Source organism: Manihot esculenta, chromosome 1 (genome assembly GCF_001659605.2).
Source record: "Manihot esculenta cultivar AM560-2 chromosome 1, M.esculenta_v8, whole genome shotgun sequence".
Taxonomy (NCBI): Eukaryota; Viridiplantae; Streptophyta; class Magnoliopsida; order Malpighiales; family Euphorbiaceae; genus Manihot; species Manihot esculenta.
Genome location: NC_035161.2, coordinates 36,267,825 through 36,290,244, shown reverse-complemented (window position 1 = coordinate 36,290,244; position 22,420 = coordinate 36,267,825). Strand labels below are relative to the sequence as shown.

Sequence of the window (22,420 nt, the reverse complement as noted above, 5' to 3'; positions counted from 1 at the left end):
ACCTTTAAATCCACATAAAGCAGGTCGAAGAGAGGAAAAAGATCACCGGTGCCTATATTCATATAAGCAAACTGTACTAACCTAACAGCCACCGCCACCTCCACAACCTCCACCTCCGCCTCCACAGGCTCCACCACCGCCATGTCCACCTCCAGTACCATGTTTATTCTGAGAAGTACCACAGGCAAAAACAGCAGCTGATATAATTGAGAGGGAGAGAACGAACATCCAAATCAAGAACAAGGGCTGAGATAAGTGTATGAAAAGGCCAGCGGCAGCTTCACTTTCATGCCCATTTGCCAAAGCAAGATGAGTCTCTCTTGCCATCTTTTCTTTTGGTTGCCTTACTTCATACATCATATACAGTTATTCTCCTCTCTCTAATCCAATTTCATTCCCTACTCTTTCTCATAAAAGAAATTAGCTTTACAAAGATAGAAAGTAATTAAAATGAGCCCTTATATTGAAAAATCCAAATCTCCTTCCCAATTATGTAATAAATTTCTGGAAACAGTAAGGTATTAATTAAGCCGAGAATCAGAATCCTATGTCGAGCTTTTTTTCAAATCATACCTAAATGAAATTAATTTTTTCAAATCATGCAGGATCCGAAAATATTTTCGGATCCTATGTGTCAAACCTGAGTGTTACTCTTGTTCGACACCATTGGTGTCGAACAGAGTGGAGTTCGACACCAATAATGTCGAACAGCCACGCGGCCCCTTTGTTCGACACCATTGATGTCGAACGGCCACGCGGACACTGGTGTTAGACACCATTGGTGTCGAACATCAGTGGCTCTTGCCACGTAACTGCTCCCGTGGCACAGGAGGCGTGTTCGACACTCCACGCCTGACGGGATGCAGACACTGCAGACAAGAAAGAAGGGTTTCTCTGCCACGTCCCCCGAGGTCTGTGCATGTACGGGAGCCTTAACTCTTCCTTCCGTCTCCATTTTCCGCTTTCTCTGCCATCTCCACTTCCAGTTTCTTCTCCTTCTTTCCTTTCTTCTTCCATTTCCAGTTTCTTCTCCTTCTTTGCTTTCTTCTTCAAATTTCTTCTTCTTCTCCATAAGTTCTCAACAGAAATTTTCAAGGTTCAAGGGCTGCACCAACGTCTGCATCTGCGAGGTATTTATTTAAACTATTTTTGAATTAATTTTTTTTTTATGTAAAAATAAAATAAAATAAAATTATAAAATGAAATCTGATATAAAATTTTAACTATTATATGTAATAAAAAGGGTTGGAAAATATATTGTGATTAAATGTAATTATAGACGAAGCCAGGTTCGTGCAGAAGGGTCCATGAATCTGAATCTGCGGAAGGGTAGCCGTTGATTAAATGTAAATGCAAGTAGCCGTTGATTTGCTAGCCGTTGAGAAGGGTCCATGAATCTGCGGAAGTAGCCGTTGATTTGTGTAAGTAGCCGTTGAGAAGGGGCCATGAATCTGCGGATGTAGCCGTTGAGAAGGTGGGACGTGTGGCCAGGTTCGTGCAGAACATGTCAGGCGTGTTCGACATCAATGATGCCGAACACGCCTAGTGCGCCACGGGAGCAGTTTTGACTGCTCCCGTGTTCGACACCATTGGTGTCGAACACCAGCTCCACGTGGTCGTTCGACATCAATGGTGTCGAACAAAGGCTCTGTTGGTGTCGAACAATAGTGTTCGGCAGTATGACTGCCGAACACTCAGGTTTGACATACAGGATCCGAAAATATTTTCGGATCCTGCATGATTTGAAAAAATTAATTTCATTTAGGTATGATTTGAAAAAAAGCTCTCCTATGTCTACTGCACAAGAAAACCAAGAATGCCATGCTTCCATGGCTTCCATTTTAAAGCACAAACTGTATCTTAATTATCTAAGAAACCTAAAAACATCCATGAGCTTGTCTTCATTCATGGATACCATGAATTTGCCTTTCATTTATTTACCTTGCCGAAAATAAAACCAGGTCACGGTGATGCATCGTTGTGTCCATCACAACAAATTTTCCTCAAACAGGGAAGTTGCTTGGTCAATTATTAAATATAGGGAAATTAAAATTTAAAAAAATTTATATATATATTATTTTTTATCATAAATTTATTTGTATCGAATCGATTTATTAAAAAATAAAGTGCTTTTAACGAGTATTTACTTTATTTATGATGATTAACGCTCTACTGTAGAACAAAAATTAAATTAACATAATATGAAAATTAATGTAAAAATTTAATTAGTTAAGCACTCATCAAAAAATAAATCACAAATTTTATTTCTAATATAATTATAGATATTATTATTTTCATACTGAATTGATTTATTAAAAAAATGAATTTAAAAAATATTTAAACCATTTATAAAAATTAAACCATTCACTTATTTCAACACTTCAGGGTGCTGTGATATCTATTTTAATATATAACTTCTAATTAAAAGTCACAATACAAAATGTATTACTATTTTTTTTAAAAAAATAAGCATGTTATTTATTTTAAAAAATAAAATAAAACTGTCCCATGCATGGGAAGACTTAAATTTAAAAGTCAAAGGAAGATTTTTTTTTAAAGAAAAAAAAGTCGAGGGAGATTTTATGTTCACCGTATTGAAGGTCGCCTTCCATGAAGCAGACTTTGTGATATGATTTTTCTTTTAATTTATTTTTCTACAAAATTTAAAATAAAAATAATTTTCATATATATATATATATATTGATATAATACATTAATAATTAATGAATTATCACTCGAAAATAAAATCACATAGTAAGAATCTGATTAAATAATATTTGATATCAACGATGTAAATTAAAATTAATTTAGATGCTGCAAGTCTCAACTCTTTATCGATATTTACTCTTGAAACTATAAGACGAGACTCCACAAAAATTATTTGTTAGAGAATACAATCTAGTAAATTTTCATTATATCTATAATTGTAGGATCTTCTATTTATTAACGGATACTAATTAAATGTGCAAAGATTTTATAACCGACTCTACTTTCTTACAACATAAATATTGATGAATACATAGATGAAAGTATGTATTATTAGACAATTGCTTTTGAGTCCAAAATATTTTATTATATTCATCATATGTTTTAATTTATTAACTTTAGCGTTCAAATAGCTAGCACAAACATTAATTACCTTATTTTTTTAAATCGATCAATCATGTTATAATTTTGTTTTAACTACAAATTCGTTGAAACCATTTTACAAATTATAGTGTATAATAATATATTAATAAAAAGAAATTGAAATCAATTAATTTTTAATATTTATTATGGGAAAAGTTAAAAAAAAGCATATTGTTGTTTTATTTTTTAAATTAACGATACGGTATTTTGTGTTAATTCGTTATTAATAGCATATTTTGGTAACACCTTCAAATTCATATTGATATGATACTATGGCATGAATATATAACAAAATAATAGTTTTCATTTAACGAATCCCACATAAAATAAAACCAAATTTCTAACAAAGTAAATTTACTTTATTATAAAAATAAACTAAACTTCAGAGAAATTATACATATTTTTTATTATAAATTTAATTATTATTTTTGCAAAGTAACAATATTACAAATTTTAAATTAATGAAAAGTGATGTTTTAAAAATATAAATTAAAATAACAAATATTATATTAAAGTAATAAATTGGTGTTGGAACTGTTTTTCTCCACACCAGGCTTCATATGCCTGTGATTTCTATTGGTATGCCAAATATTTTGGTCTGACATGTTTTTGATATCTCAAACCTCCAATGCAGCTTTGATTCCATCGTTTTCGATTTTGGCCTCTCCTACTCTTTGAAAAGAGGTTTGGTCTCTCTAAATAATTAATGTTTAAATTAAAGAAATTCATTTGAAAATGTTTACATAATAGAGTAGGAAAGGGGTTTGGTCTCTCTCAATAATGTTTAAATTAAGGATATTTATTTCAAAGTGTTTACATAATACTTTACTCACTATAGCCAATTTAGAATATCATGGTGGCCATTATGGATCTACATGTTATTAATTACAACCACAGCCTCCACAACCGCTGCTCCTCTTTTGTTGTTTATGAGAACCACAAGCAAAAAACAACAGCCGATGCAAATTAGTGGCAGAGCCACGGCCTCAAATTTCAAAGTTTCTTAAGATTATTTATCAATAAACAAGAAAAATTACTATTAATTTCTGAATTTTTTAAAAATTTATTAACTTATCTCAGTTTAAAAATTATATTAATAAAATATTTTTTATTTTATAAGATCAAAATTTTTAATTTTTTTTTATCAAAGCAACTATTAGCCTATCTTAAAAATTTATATTATTTAGTTAATATAGTTTATAATTTTATATATTATTTAGTATCTATAAATTTAAATATATAGAGTAATTAGTCTCTCAGAGTAAAATAAATTGGTTAATAGTGTTTGATGAATTACTAAATAATTTAATTTTATAAAATATAAATTTATTTGAGAAATAAATTAATTTTCAAAAATTTTAAAAATTTGATAATAATTATCTCATATGTAAAACCACTATTCCAAATATTATTTTTACAATATTTATCTTATTTTTTCAATTTAAAAAATATATTTCAAATTTACAAAATTTCAACTTTAAATATTTTAATTATTTTTTTAAATAAGTTATTCACTAATTATTTAATTTATTTTTATATAATCATTATTTATTCGTTAAAAATAATAATTTTTTATTCATCTCTATTTATATTATTTAAAATTATATTTGAAACTATTTAAATTTATAGACATAAATTTAATTTTTTTTAAAAAATAGTTGTTATTAGACTATGTAATAGTCTTCATAAGCCATTTAGATTTAGAAAAAAAATACAAATTTAGGGAAATGAGTTTTAACAGTTGTGACTTAGATTATTTATTTTTTAAAAATAATATATATAAAAGCAAATAGTATTTATATAGATAGTAAATTAAATTATTTAAATTTAAAAAATTCTAAAATAGTTAAATTAATTTAATTTATAAATTTTATAAATTTAAATTTTTTCCGATTACTTTAAACTTTTGTATTTTTAAAAAATAAGTGAAATTGAGGTACCTGAAAGATAAAATTAGGTCCCTAAGATCCATCAGTTACTATGCATGTGTGTGTGTGTGTGTATATATATATATATATATTTCTGCTAAGGTTGACATTTCAATGAGTTAGAACGTGAAACATATCTCTGCATCTCACCTGCCACAAGAACATGTCTGCTTATCTCAAATGTTCCCACTTCATAATCGTCACAATTTCTAACAAATTTCTAAATTAACTTTGTATTACTTTCCAAATAAAGTTTTCCACACTTAGATTAGCACCCCATTCTATTGAGTGTCACCTGCTAACAATTCAATGCTAAACATTTGTTTTATTGGCAGGATGGCTCAGTTGCCATGGGCTCAAAGAAAATACCTATTATTCTGTGATAGTCATCCCTCCGGAGACGTATGCAAAGGGTAATCTGATAAGAAATGCAAGCTCAGATTTTGAATATATCATCTGCCATATGCAGCAACAGGCAGTCTTTATACTTTGTCCTACTATAACCAAGGTCGAATCAATTCATATACTCTTCTTTCTTTTTCTTTTTTTTTCTCCGAATACATTACACCAAATAATTTTTAAGTATAAATAAATAAATAAATAAAGATCCAGCCTCCTCGTAAAACAAGAAAGGAAAATGAATACAAGGAGAGTTTTCCCGAATCAAATTGACAATCACAAAGCAACAGAGGGACAGACTTAAAATTTAAAAAAAAAAAAAAAAAAAAAAAAAGGTTCTTTGATGTTTGGAGAACCTGGAAGATCAGAAATTTGAAAAATCGTAAGCATATAGCAATAAGTAAATATTTGCACACAAATGAGTGAAGTAGTTACCCACATGGCCGAGTTATTTTTCATCTTATATTTATATTATTACCTATAATGAGATGGCATTTGGTGTAATGAGATTGAGGTTTTGGATCCCGTTAGATACAGAAAGAAGGGGAAACTAATATTTTATCCTATGCTTTTCACTACTTGCTCCACATTCTCCAGCATGCTACAACTATAACTTTCACCTTCCCAAGGAAAAAGGGCAGCTTTTAAGATATTAACTTTGGCAATTGGAAGTAACGAGAGGAAGCATCAAAATATTTCAATGCTGATTGTAATTTCGCTGGAGTTTCCTCCTAATCTACAATGCCCCGAAAAAAGCATTCATCCCCTTCATATATGATTATCAACTTCTTCCAACACGAGTAACTATATACCGCCCTTTCTCTAGATCATAAACTGTCTTCACCTGGGGCTTTCTCCACTTTGATATAGACCAGGCCATAAACATCAACAGTATGGCAAAGGCGACTAGTGATACAAGGGTGGGTGACTTATCACTAATAATAGTGGTAATCCAATCCAGGTGCTGCATGTCAAATGCAGCAGAACTCTGCAAGATGAAAGCTCCCAATGCCCAATCAAGAGGCATATTTGCAATCTGATTGGCATATATGATCCTGTTCAAACATACCGAACATTACAATCCTTGCATAAGCAAAGCTTCTATAGACACACAGTTCGATTAATATTAGGATTACTTTGATATGTGAAAATTCAAAAGCAGACGGATTCTGCATTCACACAGCACACTTGAGACAAGTATTAAGACAAGAAATGTACCTTCTATCATTCAATGCAATACCCAGACTGTCATGAAGTAGGGCCACAATATATGCTGAAGAGAAGCAATAATGCACCAGATCATCACTATCAAATGAATGGTGTCTCTTTTTCAATGTTGTCCAATCTTCTCCACAAAAATGTTCTCCAGCCATAATCAGGTCAGGAAGAAATGCTCTCGGACTTAATCCAAAGAACTAATCATTCAAAAGGGAAATCAGGAAAAAGAAAACAAAGATAACTCAGAAACATGCAATGAATGCATTAAGCAAGTCAGTATGACATAGAAAGGGGGCATATTATAATTTAGTCCCTATAGTTTAGTTAAACCTACGCATTAGTCCTCATAATTTTAAAAAACCAAGTAGGATTCATTTATTTTATTCACAGTTTAGTCCTTATAATGTCACACATTCCAACAAATTAGTTCATGTAGTTTAAATGCATACAATAAGTTAATCCTATAATTAATAATATATAATGGTAATTAATTGTATTTCTTCCAGTAGGAACTAAATTATTGGTTTTTTAACACTACAATAACTAAACAGCTGGCTTTTAAAAATGCTGGGACTACTGTGTGGGTTTAACTCAACTACAGGGACTAAACTGTACTTTACCAAAAAAGGACATTTAGAAACTTTGTTTAATACTATATCAAATAACAGAAATATAAACATAGAACTGTAACCAATTAAACAAGACAGAACATAAAACCTTTGATGTATAGAAGAAATTCTCAGTTGCCAGGAACTTTCCCTGAAGCTTAGGTATAAATGTTGATCCTATGTAGCACTGCTGATAAGAGCACTTCTCTACATTTCAGATAACAACACAAAGATCAACACATCAGAAGAAATGAACAGAAAACCAATGACAGAATATCATGACATGGTCCTTCTAAAAGTAGTAGCAACCTTTTCCATTCTGAATCAGTTTTAATGCAGCAGATCTGCACTCAGAGAAGTTACCCCTTGAATGAAGACTGGATATAAATTTATTCTTTTCCATTGAAGCTGGAGAGAGCTTCCAAGCTTCTTTAGTACTTGAGTAACCCTTGGGAATACAGGGATCTACAAATATTCTTTTCTCAAGTGATTCAGATGCTGCAATGTTGGGAAACATAAATGAGCAGTTGGCGATGCTCCACACAAACAATAACAATCAAAGGTAAAATCCTCCAACAAAAATCAACAAACACATAATAATTGTAATTTTAACAACCAGTTTACACCGTGACTTAAAAAATTATCATATAACCACTGTCGAATATTCATCCCAACACTAAGTTCAATTATTCAAGACAAGAGGATGAGGAGGGGGGGGGGGTGTGTGTTAGTTTCTTCAGTGCTTATTTTGTCAGCTTAGAATCCAACAGAAACTAGATAGCTCACAACATATAGCACCACTTTTAGACTCAATAATGCAGACAAAATTTTTTTCTTAATTAATATCATGCTTTCTGGTTATTGGCACTAAATCATATGGATTTTTAATATCCTATTTTTCTCAAAGTCAACAATTCAAGAAGAAAACAAAAGTCTCCTAGGTTTCTACATCATTAAACAGGAAATTAAATATCTAGATAGGTGTAATAGTACCCCTTCCCCCAATCCCACCCACACAAATATTCATAAATGATGTTGATGTTAGCTACTCCCTCATGTTTTATAGAGTATTGCTACAGCAGAAGATGGATAAGTAAACAAACATTCTACAGGATAAGTTGAAAAAGTCACAGCATTTCTCATGCAACAAACTTGAAGCTACAAGTGTTACGAAAAAAAAGATCAAGCAAAATTGTCCATATGCATCAGACAAGAGCAAGTTTCAAACATTCTTCTTTTCCTTCAAGTGCAAATTGTCTATATGCAACAGAGGAGAGCAAAGTCAAGCATAAAGAAGAAAACATTCAAATGTAAACCTAAACAAGAATGCAGAAGTGACCTCAATCTCAAGAATAATCATAATGACAACTAGCTGCCATGTCCAAATATACACAACATGATTAAACCAGCTAAATTGCACAATATTGAGAATTGGCATTTTATTTAAGCATATATCTTAATTTGATATTAAGCTTTATTGTTGGAAGACTGCCTACACGACTAAAATAACCCTCTTCACAAGCTGGTAAAATAATGCCATCAGTGACGAATTCAACATCAGTTTTAAAATATTCTAATTGCATATATCCATAGCAAAATGCAATGCTTACCTGGTTGATAGTCAGCCGACACAAGTGATTCCCTCAATGCTTCAAATGCAGCATTCTGCACAAATAAATTTAAAAAAAAAGTCACAAGCCTCTAAACCATATTTCTTCATGCCATCAGAAATCAACTATCACAGTTCAATGATTTATGTTTGACAGAATTACAAGCCACTAACTGCACAGAGGAAGCTAGGATAGTATAAATTTAAATCAAGCAGTTATCTGTTCAATTATTTATATTTGACAGAATTACAAGCCACTAAATGCACAGAGGAAATTAGGATAGTATAAATTAAAATCAAGCAGTTGATCTGTTGACAAAGACCAGGCAAAATGAGCAACTATGGACATTTAGCAGATTAAATTTGATTGAAGCCATTTTTTCATTATTTCCTTTTTTAAATCTCAATTTTGTTGATATCACCATTTCAGCATGCTCTAAAATCGGTATTTTGGGTCAAATCCTTCAGAGTACCACAAAACCTAACCTTTTGTACACTTCCATTTCCTCCCCAATCCTTCACAGTGCCATGGTGTAAGCAAGTAGGACAAGAAGAAGAGCATCAAATGAACACAATCAATTGCGATGAAGATTATTGAGGTTACCTGGCCAAAATGAAGAAAGCTATGGCTGTAGATATTGTAAGTAATATTCCCAAACTTAACAATGCGTGAGAACTCAGGAGGCATTGGCTCATTTGAAACAAAAGTTACCTGGAAGGAAAAAAAAGAATAAAAAAAAGGAATACAAACCTCAGCATCAATTCTAAATAGCAACCCCAAATTTCCTTCCAAAAGTTTACCTGAAGATAAAGATTATGCAATAAATTATCATTCTCCATGGCATGAGAACTACTAATGAACTTCGACAAAAAAAGAGAACTAATAACGAACTCATGTAGTTTCCAAAAGGTTCTAAGTGTAGATCACAAATAGCTAAACCTGAACAGGTCTGAATCCAATTGCCTAGAATTCACAAATTCCTCTATAAGAAAGCAAGTTCATGTTATTATAATATTTAAACAGCTAAAATTCAAATATGTCTTTCTATGATTTTTTTTTTTTTTTTTTTTACATAAATGAATGATAATCATAACCAAAGCAGCTAAGAGAATTCTCATAACCAGCAAGCAACAGAAAATTCAAGCAACCAACTTCAAAATCCTTATGATTCACAGTGTGACAAACCAAATTAACTGGAAAAGCGATCCTAGAAAAAACCAATGCTGTATGACGAATATGGAAATTGAGAGGATAAAAAACCTGAGCAGAAGCTCCACCAAGTTCAATAATCCCAGTCGTTTCACGCGGATCACCTCCAAGAGTACCCAATGCATAGTTGGCAACAACCCAAGCATATAACCCCTCGTCGGAGCCTAAAAGAACACATACCACAAAATGTCAGGATTCAAAGAACGAGATTCATGCAGAAACAACGCGAGTGACTATGCATCAATCAACGAACAATTCGGTATAATGTACTTTTATACACCAAAAATGAGAGTTACCCTATTCGATTCTGCTTCTAAATAATTCACACGTGTGAATTCGGAAAAACATAGTATCAGAAACCATACCAGTAATAACTGAGGCCCAGTCATCCCTGAACTTGAACCCGGACTTTCTCAAAACCTTTCTACACGACTCCAGAATCCTGTCTTGAACCTCAGAATCGAGTAATCTCATCCCAGCCGTCGCCATTAACCGAATCTCCGTCTCTCCCCAAAGCTTTTTCGGAATTCTCCCTTTCCCAAACTCCAGGAGCTCCTCCAAGGACCTTCCAGCCCCTTCCGGATCCTTCGCATGAGCCGACAGTCCCGGATTCACCCTCATCGCCCCATCCCCGAAATCAAAAACCGGTTTTTCGCCCTCAATTCGGTAGGCGAACACGTGAATCCGGGTGCCCGTGCTGCCTCCATCAATGATAATACGATACCTGTTACGGGAATCAAGAGAATCCCCATTTCTGAGGAAAAAATAGCAGGATAAAATAGCGATAAAGATGAAAACAGCGGCGAAGAAGATAGACAAGAAGCTTGATCTGGACGTTTTGCTCTTCGAGAAGAGATTAGAGGATCGTTGGTTGGGGCGGATCTGGAGCTTCACGGGATCCATTTGGCTATTGGGCTTGGAACCGACCCGAGTGCGGGCATGCGAGCGTCGCATCAAAGAAAAGGGATTGAATCGGAGAGTGAAAGAGAATCATACGATAATGATTGTTAATTATTAACATCAAATTATGATAATAATTTTATCGTTATTGGTGGGAATGGAAAATGAAATGGAAAATGAAATGGAAAAAGGGAAGAGGGAGAGGGCTGGCTTTTGCCCTCTCGATCTCTGCGTTTTCTGTGAGGGTGAGTTTCTGCGTGTTTTCCCGGTAACCAAAATTACCAGGATGAAGAAGACGATGAAAGCTTTGCTTTTTGACGCGCTTTGGAACCCAACCAACTGTTCGGTTCGGCTCGATTTCAAAACAAGTTTACCGGTCTGAACCGGTTTTTTTCTTTATTTGGTCTGCATTCAAATTTTTAATAATTAATAGTTATAAATTATAAATAAATATAACCAACGATGCGAATAAATTAAGTTAATTTTGAAATAATAGTTATATTATAATGCGATTAGGATTTGAATTTCTTTTAATACAATATAAATAAATGCATAGTTATATTAGAATTATTAAAAAAAATAAAAGACAAATGTTTCCTTTCACATAATTTCTGTCCTTTCCAAGTTAAATAAACTGTATAATAAAAATAATTCTAACTTTTTTATATATCTTGCCCTTAATATCTTAGCTTATTAGTATCGTTCTAAATTTATAATTTAAATAATGAAAATATAATTATAAATAAATTAAAGAATAAAAGATATTTCATTGATTCTATTATTTTCACTTCTCCCTTTTTACATATATTGTGAACTAAATTATAAAAATGAACTGTATAATAAAAAGAATTCTACTTTTTACCTTCTTTTTTTTTTGCTTAATATTCTTATCTTATTACTATCGTTTTAAATTTACACTTTAAATAAACAAAAATATAATTACCAATAAATTAAAGAATTAAAGATATTTTGTGGTTTCTCTCTTTATATATATATATATATATTATAAATTAAATTATTAAAATAAACATATGATATGACGCATTATGCTTGAATATCAACATTTGTTTATTATGTACATGTTTTTTAAAGAGAAAAACAAAGGTTAAAGTATTTTTATTAAATTTTCTACGTAATTTTGTATTTCTTCAATTTATTTTATTAATAACTCTTTGAGTGAGAAATATATTTTGATATTTTCTTTCTTTCTTTCAGTTACAATTTTCACCACATTGATGAATTCAATGTATATAATAGTAAGTCGTTAACTCATACAAATTATTAATTTTATTCTAGTGAAGCAGTATCTACAAGAAAATGAATCTTTTAATACGTACGATGTTAACGGCACTATAATTACATTGAAGGTCAAATTGATGTTTCATCCTTCCTGTCCTGTCTAGTTCGTGTAACAAAGGATTTCCCACTACACGTTGCCATCCTAAACACATCAAAAATCAGATGCTTCAAGTTTTGACCTTCCTGATCAGTCGCATTACAACTGCTCCTGTTGAGCACCATCCAAATCAAATCTGTTCATCTTGTGCCATGTAGATGCCTAGAGCAAGAGTCTTCAAATTTGTTTGCAACTGCAGCAAAACCAACTATTTCAAGCAAATAACTCTTAATTCCTAACTTACCAGATTGGAGCTGCTAGTAGAACTGATTTAGTTTACATAAATTCATCTCTGAAATAAAATTGAAGCAATGGCAAAACAAAGATGAGGGGCGAAACAAACAGATTCAAAGGTTCAGATATGATGCCCTGGTCATCTGCAGATCGCAACTTCAACTCACTGATGCTGTCTGTAACTAAGAGCTTAAAATTCCTGGAAGTTTCATAGGAAGCTCCATTGCGACCTTCTTAGAAAACTCTATCCATCTCCCAAGCAAACCGACTTCCAAAGTTTACACTAGGTCGAGGATATGGGAGACTGAATTACAGAACAACAGCATTCTCATATTGATACAGGAAAATTGGAGCACTGCACTAAAACAAACGCAGAGCTCCCCAAGTTTTATTTACATTGGAACTCTTGCTTTGAAAATTCACATTTAGAACAACACGACAAGGAAAAGACAAATAACCATTCCCATGCCCAAAGTAACAGACAAAATGCTCCTCTCCGCTGTTATACATCTAGGAGACTAATTCCGTATGAATATGGAGGCTCTTTCCTTTTCAAGCCAGCTCAACTACTTCGCACGCTAGCTTAGGGTCCATCTTCTAGCGCTGAATTATGGAAAAAGAGCAAATTTTCGTTTAAATTAGTAAGAACACAGGCAGTCAACACAAGCATCCAGTACTACAAACACAAAGATGGAGAAAGACTTACTACTCAATATAAAGCCCTGAAGCAAGCTCTGAGCTCTCTCTGCTTGCTCTGGAGTACCTGATATTTGAATGATCTTCTCTGTCACTTCCGGTCTATCTTCTACAAGGGTTACATTAGCTCCAGACAACTATCCATAAAACAGTCATGCAGAAATTACTTCGGGCGAGATCTAAAAATTAGTCCATAAGCTCAAGGAAGCATAGGCGACTCACCTCACTTATCTGTGCAAGCTTGTTTTTTGATTTTGTTACAAGCTTGGGAACTGCATGATCTGGTATTACAATTTCAAGTGTACTCCTAGTGACAAGTGGTTTGGGGATTCTAACAGAAAATGAAGATGAGGAGAGAATAGTGACTTCTTGATGCATAGAACAATAGCAGTATACTACTAGAAATAATGTATCGCGGAATTCATTAAAATAAAGTAGCATTTGGGTACCTATTTATTGTAGTAGGCACCTCTTCACGGCGTTCAGTGTCGCACTGCTTCATTTTCTCAGTGCTAGATCCTCCAGTATCCTACAAAATGATGGTTTCCTACCTTTTAAAAATCCTAAATAAAGTAGGAATACAGATTGTTTTATTCCAAACTTCCTAATAGCATAACAAGCGAACACGAAGAAACAGCAAACCTTGTATATAAGGTAGAATCAAGAAAGAGAGAAAAAAAAAAGAACTACAAACAAGAATGAGCATCATCCATGAAAAACAATAACCTTTGATTGTTGTGCCGATGTCGCCACAGACCGCATATTCTGATAGATTGGAGCAGGAGGTTCACCTCCACTATGACTGTCACAAGCTGGGGTTGTGTTATTTGGAGAATCCGCCTCCATTCCAAGCGCAGAAATAGATGGTGGTGTATCCTTTTGAAAGAACTCCTTGTATAAGTAAATTCTTAGCCTCGACGTCACTTCAACAAGAGCATCTCGTGCTGCTTTTATTTCCCCTTCAATCTGTATATAATATAATACCATTCAGGAACAATAGAGATAAATAACTGATTCTCTTCAGAACACTCTTGTTGTGACTTGTCTAATGAGCACTTCCAAGTTCCAACTTTTTCTTTTGGTCACAAGTGTTCCAATCCAACTAGCACTACACCAATTGGCGGATGTAAATGCATGTTATAGATAAGTTTTCACAAGGAAGATGCTACAGAATTATTCCTATAGAGTTTAAACCTCTCCAATAACATTAAAGACAGTCGGCTACAGAATCATCATGGGAAAATCCCCTCATAACCACGAACCACAAATGACACTCCACAACATCAAAAACCAACAATAGAATCTGGAAAATGATTTTCTTAAATGGCAACAAACACTGTCTAACAATTGCAGCTTCATAAGCATTAACTCATTATATTATGTGGCATACCTGTACAAGCTCATCAGCCCCTGATACACAAGCAGGAAGTTTTTCCCTTGGCAGAATCTGTATTCTTGCACCAGTTAATCTTTCCATCTCAGATAATGACCCATCTCTTCCCTCAAAACATCCAACTTCACTAGCAGATACGAGTAACTTTGTCTTTATTATATTGTCTTTATCTGGAACAAGATCAACAATACGAGTTTGAATATGCAACAAAGCTTCTTGAGCTGGAAATAGCACATCATCAGGACCCTGCTTACAGAAGCAAATAAAAATCAGTTAGAATCTCCTAAAGGAAAACTGATGGGCAGGGGAATTGGAAAAATTAAAAGTTCAGCGTGAAAATATACAATTTCAAATAATATAAGTAACTTCTACTTTGTTTTGAAAAGATAACAGCCATTGCTAAAACATTGAGCTAAGAAAAAAACCAGATTTATTGACAGCAATGACTATAAACACTCCCTTACTTAATAGAGATAAGTAATGGCAAATACCTCCTCAGATGAAATGATAATAATCTGCTCATCTGATCCAGATACAGGATCAGAAACCTTCACATCTACACCAATTTCATTTTGAAGCAAATCTAGTATGCCATCTGTCTCTCCAACAACTTTATTGACCTTTTCAGTGGGGCAAAGTATTCTAAACACAAGGTCCTCATTGTAAAAGGTCTGTGCACAGTCAGCCATGGCAGCCCCATCATCAACTGTATAACCAGATTGCCGGGAGGAGTAGTTACTGCTTCTGTAATTTGTGGCAGGTACTCGTGATCCAAATGAAGGCCCATCCACAGATGATCGACGTACTGTGTTATTCATATGAGGAATATAATCATCATCAGGGAAAAATTGTTCTGGTGAGTGTAGTCTCCCATGGAAATTTCCATAACTTCGATCACGATGCTGACTCTCCCTCAGGCGCGACGAAATAATTGCTATAGCATTCTTTACTGCATTTGCATCACCTACAACCTGCTTGAAAAACAAAATGCACAAGGCTCTCATTATGACCAGTTTCCATAAGCAATTCTCTATTTAAGGGTTACACTTGCTTGAACGAAAAATCAAGTCTTTAGGAGGCATGAAAGGCAAGCAACTAATACTCAAATGCTTCAAAAACTCACCATTGTCAAAGTAATCACAAAAGGGCAACTTCATAGGCATCATACCAAGCAATTAATAACAAGCTCAATTTGATCAAATATAGTAAACTAATATCCAAGTCATGCAACCAAGAATCTAATTTTCCCTGTCATAATAAGCACAAATTTTGAATTAATTTCTGAACAGACTTCAAATCTGTAGTATGAAATTTCCATCCCCAACAAAATATGTCAAGCCGACTTAACAATCAGGGGCTCCGAAGTTCTTATTTTGATTTTGCATAAATGGGAGAAGTATAGAGCATATATGTGCGGAGCAGACTTTAAAGGCTCAGGTACACGTTAAAATCAGCAACTAACAGCAGTGGAGCAGCCAAAGAAACTTATTATTCAAATCGCGGACAGCCAATCAAGCGAGTCTTCATGGCAAGTTAAGCAGAATGTAGTTCTCCAATTAAGGAACTAAAGAAACTTAATAGAAAGCAGTACCCGCCACCTCATATCAAATCAATGATTGCTCATACTCGAGCACCTGGTTTTTAAATGGGTCAAATTCAAGTATCCATAAACAAAGGAGTTATATAAGTTCTTCAAAATCCAGTGAGTAATTTGAATTTCAAGTCATCATCTGTTTATTGTTTCAGCTCTCTACCGGCAAAAAGGTTATTCAACTGTAAATGACTAAACTCATTGCATTTAAAGATGAAGATATTAAGGCAAGGCAGTAACTCCCTTGAAGTGGTCCGTTTCACCAAAAATCTAAGAGTTCATTTCCATCCAAAGCTCACAAGCGAAGTCATAAAATTTTAGTAAAAAGTCTGGGTAGCAGCAATATTCAATAGTAATAGTAAGGTCTGGTCAAGAAAACCTGAACAATCTCCTCAGACATGGAAACGCAGCGAGGCAAGGTATGATCTCTAGGCAAAATCCTAATCTGGGTCTTTGTCTCAATCCTCATTTGCTCAATTATCTTTCCTCCTTTTCCCAATAAACAACCCACGTGCATTCTCGACACCACCAACCTTGTAGCCACTCTGTTTCCTCTACCCCCATAATCGTCCTCTTCATTCCCATAACCGCCGCCATTCATAGCAAACTGAACATCACTTTCCAGGATCCTTTCATGTATCAAGAACAACGCCTCCTGCGCCGGGGAGAAGGCGGGCAATCGTCCCTCCGGGTCCCGCCGCCGCGTATCTGATATCTCGATGATTCGCTCCTCGTCTCCAGGGATCAGCTCGTGCACATTGATCCACGCGCCGGTGTGTTGTCTAATGGACTTTATGATACTCCCAGACTTTCCGATTACACCACCGGCTTTCATATCGTGACAGAGAATGCGATAGGTGGTGGTGACCATCATAGAAGGGTCTTGTTGCTGCTTAGATGGGCGGTTGTTGTTGGCAGTGGCGCCGCTGCCCCGGTGACGGTGGGTATTGGGGGTGTAGTGGTGGTTGTTGTACCTAGGCTTGGTCCTACCCACGATGATTTCATTATCATAGTCCTGATTGTCATAGTAGTAGTTTCTCTTAGATCTAGATCTCTCCATCTCCAATGAATAGAAGCAGCAAAAGCTAAGTTCTAAAGATGTTAAAGATCTTTGATTTCCTTGTGTTTTCTTGTCAATTTCAATATGTCCGAAGATTCAACGTCCAAATTCAGAAACTGAAAGGGGCTTTTTCTCTGTTTGTTTCTTGGCAAAGCATTACTAATAAAGAAAGAGTATGACACTAGAAACCCTAATGAGGGAAGAAAAAGAGAATCGGAATCTCAAGAAGAAGAAGATGAAGAGAGAGTGAGGAGTCATAGAGTGGTGATTGGTATGAGGACAGCTGCAAGATTTAACCCGCTACTTTCAGTTTTTCTGATACTTCGCTTTGTTGGTGGACAGACCAAACGGAGTCGTTTTTTACCAGTACTTGCGTGTTTGGTGAGCTGGTAATTTGGAGGGTCTGCTTCAACTTTGTGCCGTTGGAAAATAGAAGGCCTTAAAATTCCAACCCCTTGTTTGGATTGAAGTAAAGTGTGAGATGAAACAAACTACGATAGGAAAATAATGTGTGGAATATAAAATTTTCTTTATTTTATTTGGATAAGGGGAGAAATTTATAAAAATCTATAAAATAAAATTTAGTTTTCTTTAAACCATTCTCTTCATTTCAAAAATAAAATAAAAATTCAAATGTACGTGACCAAAGTAAGCTCAAAATTAATTTTCGAATAAGCGCTCAAGTCCTCTTTTAAGTTAAATTAATATTGTATTATATGAAAATATATTTCACTTAAAATTGACAGCTATATAAAGCATATTTAATTTAATTAATATTAATCAGCATTCGCTTCTACGTTATTTTAATTCGATAATTACATAATTATTATTTATATATATTATTTTAATATATTTAAATAATACCTTTATAATATTATATAATTATTTTAATTTAGTAATAGTATAATTATTATTTATATATATTATTTTTAAATTTTAATATATTTAAATAATATTTTTATGATATTATATATTTTTTTAATTTTTAATATTGTTTTTATTTTGCTAATCTTAAAATTATACATTAATTTATCGTATTTAATAAAAGAATTTTTTATTAAATTAATTTATTAAAAGTAATATTTACACCTATGTAAACACATAAATTAATTTAAATAATTAATGAAATAGAATAATGAACTTAAATCTAATAATAAAAAAAATATATAAATTCACTCCCACTTAACCGAATTATGTGTATATTTTAATAAATCTAAAAATTTCTATTTTATTCTCTCAATTTTTAATTTTATTTAAAAAAAAACATAAACTTTTATATAATAATTAAGACAACTTTGATATTTAAATAATTAATAAAGTAGAGTAATGAACTTAAACTTTAAAATTAATTTAAATAATCAAGTGCAAATCAACTTAAATTTAATAAAAAAAACATAAATTTTTATATAATAATTAAGACAAATCTGATTTTTATATAAAAGTCACGTAAATAAAATTATTTACGTAAATAAATTTTTTTTTTTCAATTTTTTCATCTATTTCATCATTTTCATATTAAATAACTATGAATGTCTTTGATCTTTTTCATATTTATTTTTAATATTTTTTATGGCGTCTCAATTTTTTGAATGTATGATACTAATATTTTTTTTCTTTAAAATGCTATTAAAATTTTTATTTTTATTTATTTTAATAAAAATTATATTCTTTTTCTTGTATAAGACTATTTTTTTTATAAAATAGATTCATTTTTTTAACTATATAATAAAAACATTATATAAGATATTTATTTAATTTAAATTTAAAATTATAAATTTAATAATATATATATAAAAATACTTTTTCTTTAATATATTTATTAACTGTACATTCAATTAATATTTCAGTATTACAAATATGACAGTTTAGATCACTTTCTTACTTTCTTTCATCTATAATATTGAAACTAAGCGGTACCTAAAAATAAAATTTTATATTTCATCTTTTTATATTATTAAGTTTATTATATTATAATTAAATAAAAATAAATTTTTAAAAAATAAGGGTTTAAAATATTATAACGGTAGCATCTTGCTGAATTATCACCGTTATCATAAATTTTCTTATTATATTTCTGATAATATTTATACTAAAAATTATTTTTATTCAGACTAATTAATATTATTCCCTTAAAATAACATTTAGTATCCTTAAAAATAAATATAAAATCTTTGTAAATAATTGAATAATTTATTAAATATGTAATTAAATATTATATAAAAATACTTATTTAAAATATCATATCAACTATTTCTTTTAATTGAAATTTTGGTGCTTTAATAAATATCTTTTTTAATTTAATAAAAAAGAGTATGATTTTTTCAAATTTAATTAAATAAAAAAATAAATTTAATTAAATATAAAAAATAATTATTCAATATATATAAAATAAAATTTATTTATTTATTTTATGATGACAATTATGATGTATCTTTTTCTTATATTCTTCATATTGTATACTGATTTTATATCAACAACTATATATTTATAGTACACATGAAAATAATAATTTAATATAAAATATAATTTATTTATTAAATAAAAAATAAAAAAAATTATAAATTTATTTTATCTGACATTATATTTTAAATTATCAAAATTTCTAAAGTGAAATATGAATATAGTTTAGAGAATTGCAACTATACATACTTTGATAAAAGTAAATTAAGTAAGTGATATTTCAAATTTTTATGAATACGAAAATAAACGGTATTAATTTTCTTAACCACACAATTGATTATATTATAAATTTTTCTTTCATCAAATGAATTTTTAAATATTTTAATAACATTATTAAATATGGCAGTTTTAATTTTAATTTTAATTTTTTATTTTTTATTTTTATATTAAATTAAATAAAATATTAAATAAATATAATATTTTTTATTTTTTATATTAAATTAAAAATTAAATAAAAAGAATAAATAATAAAAAATGGAAAACCGACAATTTCAATATTATCCTTTTCCAAATTTATATATATATATATATATATATATATATTATAAATTATTAAATATAATTAATACAGTTAAACAAAAGTATTTAATAAATATTTAAAAACACTAGCCGATAATTAATAGACTACTTATTAAAAATTACTAACTGTATTTCAAGTCATCTCTACCATTACAAGTTTGCCTCCATTATAACTGTTATGATTTGTTTTTTACTTTGAATTATTTTATATTTTAAAATTTATTAATTATTACTTTTTAAATTAAAATTTTAAGTCAATAAATTATTTAAAATAACAAAAGATAATAAATAAATTAAAAATATAATAATCGAAGTAGAATAAAAAATTAAATACATGTATAAAAAATAATTATGTTTTTAATAGTTGTATAATAAATACCATAAACATATGCTTATTTATTATTTAAACATATTTAAAATAAATACTATTAAGTAATTTTAATTTAATATTAATATGAGTTTGATTTTATATGCAAATAAATTTGTATGTAAATATTTAATTTAATGTAAACAACCATTAGATTTTTTATTTCTCAAATTAAAAAAAAAAGAAAAAATCAAGACACTCATCTCATCAGTTTATCATATGCCTCGCAACACTTTCTCCCAGGCGATGAGTGAAGAACTGCAGCGGCACAGAAAGCAGATAAAAAATGTCAGAGGAAGAGGTGGATCTGATGTGAAGAATGCCAACAACGCTAGAGCGAAGAATTTATAGTATTTCCGCGAAAGGAATGAATTGTCTCCTCAACCGCTTGTCGTTGGCTTGCGTTCGAGACTCGTCATCGGCGAGCAGTTTAAGCCATCGCGTGGAAACTGGAAAGGTTGCCATCTGCATGTATTTTACGGATAATTTGGCGTCATTGTGAATCCCAAGGAAGAAGGAAAAGGATCTGCTTTTATTGGGCCCATTAAGAAACAGTACGCTGATTTATGACCAATCCAAAGTGTGAATTTTAAATTATGCTTTTAGGTTTTGAAAAAAAAAAAAAAAATCTTTTGGGTCATACGTTGTTCTATAAGTGGTATTTTTTTTTTCAAAGGTAAGAAATTTACTATTTGAGTGAAAGAACATGGATAGAGCTCATGGCATAAATCACAAAGGCCCAAAATCATATAGCAATAGAATCCAAAACCTACAACAAATAAAAAGGTCCAAGTCCAACAATTAAAAAACTCTAACAGCAAGTGGGTTTCTGGCCCAAAAACCTGCCCAACATAAGGATCTAAGCACTGTCGGTGTAGATCCCCGCTTTACCGCCGGAAAATGATAAACCACTCATGGCGCACACGGGAGGAAAGCAAATGTGTCTTGTGAAGCTTCACAGGACCAGGAAAGTATCGCATAAACAACCTTCAAGAGTAGTACTTTGTTCACGATGTTTTAAGTCCAATATAACTCTCATATGAAAGATTAGACAAGCTAATTGTCCAAAAAAATCTCTTTTTTTTACTTTTGCAAAGGTTTGTTTATTTCACATGATTATGTTTCTAAAAGTCATTTGATTTTTTATTATTTTTCAATACATTTCATTTTTACTCTTAAAAAAAAAGAATTGAATCTAACTCATATTTAAAATTTGACTCAAAAGGAAAATCTAACCTCTTATCATAAATATATATCATAAATTATTATAAAATTTAATACATCACGTATACTCAATATTAAATTATAATAAAAAGAGTAATATTTAGCTTTAAATAAAAATTTTAGTTCTTATTATAAAAAAAATTATTATAATTTTATTCACTCCCATATATAGTTAAGAGTATATTTAAACTTTTTTTTCTTTTTCAAAAAAACAAGGAACCAACGAAGGAAAATTGTTATTAAGCTAAAAATATTACTCCCTGCTTCTAAGAATGTAGATGTATAGTATTTCTCATATCAACTGAAAAAAAAAAAGCAATATAGTTAGAGCAATAGATTTATGTTATTTTTTATAATACAATTATCAAATGAGTATCATATTATATTAGGAGACAATGATAAAAAACAGTCTTAATTATTCACATTTTAATATATATATTAAATTATATAAAAAAATAAATTTATTATTTATTCACTAA

The 22,420-nt window shown here is 31.1% G+C and overlaps 2 protein-coding genes across 2 annotated transcripts; both read right to left on the bottom strand.

Annotated features, from left to right (window-relative positions):
- Nucleotides 1-5,471: 5,471 nt before the first annotated feature.
- On the bottom strand, nucleotides 5,472-11,329 carry LOC110603485 (probable apyrase 6). Its single transcript, XM_021741267.2, has 8 exons — nucleotides 10,467-11,329; nucleotides 10,153-10,265; nucleotides 9,496-9,603; nucleotides 8,893-8,947; nucleotides 7,592-7,780; nucleotides 7,392-7,489; nucleotides 6,675-6,871; nucleotides 5,472-6,511 (listed from the first exon to the last, which is right to left on the bottom strand). The coding sequence occupies exons 1-8, from the start codon at nucleotides 11,053-11,055 to the stop codon at nucleotides 6,238-6,240; spliced, it is 1,623 nt and encodes a 540-aa protein (XP_021596959.1). The 5' UTR covers nucleotides 11,056-11,329; the 3' UTR covers nucleotides 5,472-6,237.
- Nucleotides 11,330-12,940: 1,611 nt separating this feature from the next.
- LOC110603342 (RNA-binding KH domain-containing protein RCF3) lies at nucleotides 12,941-17,777 on the bottom strand. The gene is made up of 8 exons (XM_021741152.2): nucleotides 16,691-17,777; nucleotides 15,212-15,691; nucleotides 14,718-14,966; nucleotides 14,054-14,293; nucleotides 13,777-13,856; nucleotides 13,550-13,658; nucleotides 13,338-13,464; nucleotides 12,941-13,234 (listed from the first exon to the last, which is right to left on the bottom strand). The coding sequence occupies exons 1-8, from the start codon at nucleotides 17,369-17,371 to the stop codon at nucleotides 13,215-13,217; spliced, it is 1,986 nt and encodes a 661-aa protein (XP_021596844.1). The 5' UTR covers nucleotides 17,372-17,777; the 3' UTR covers nucleotides 12,941-13,214.
- Nucleotides 17,778-22,420: the final 4,643 nt, after the last annotated feature.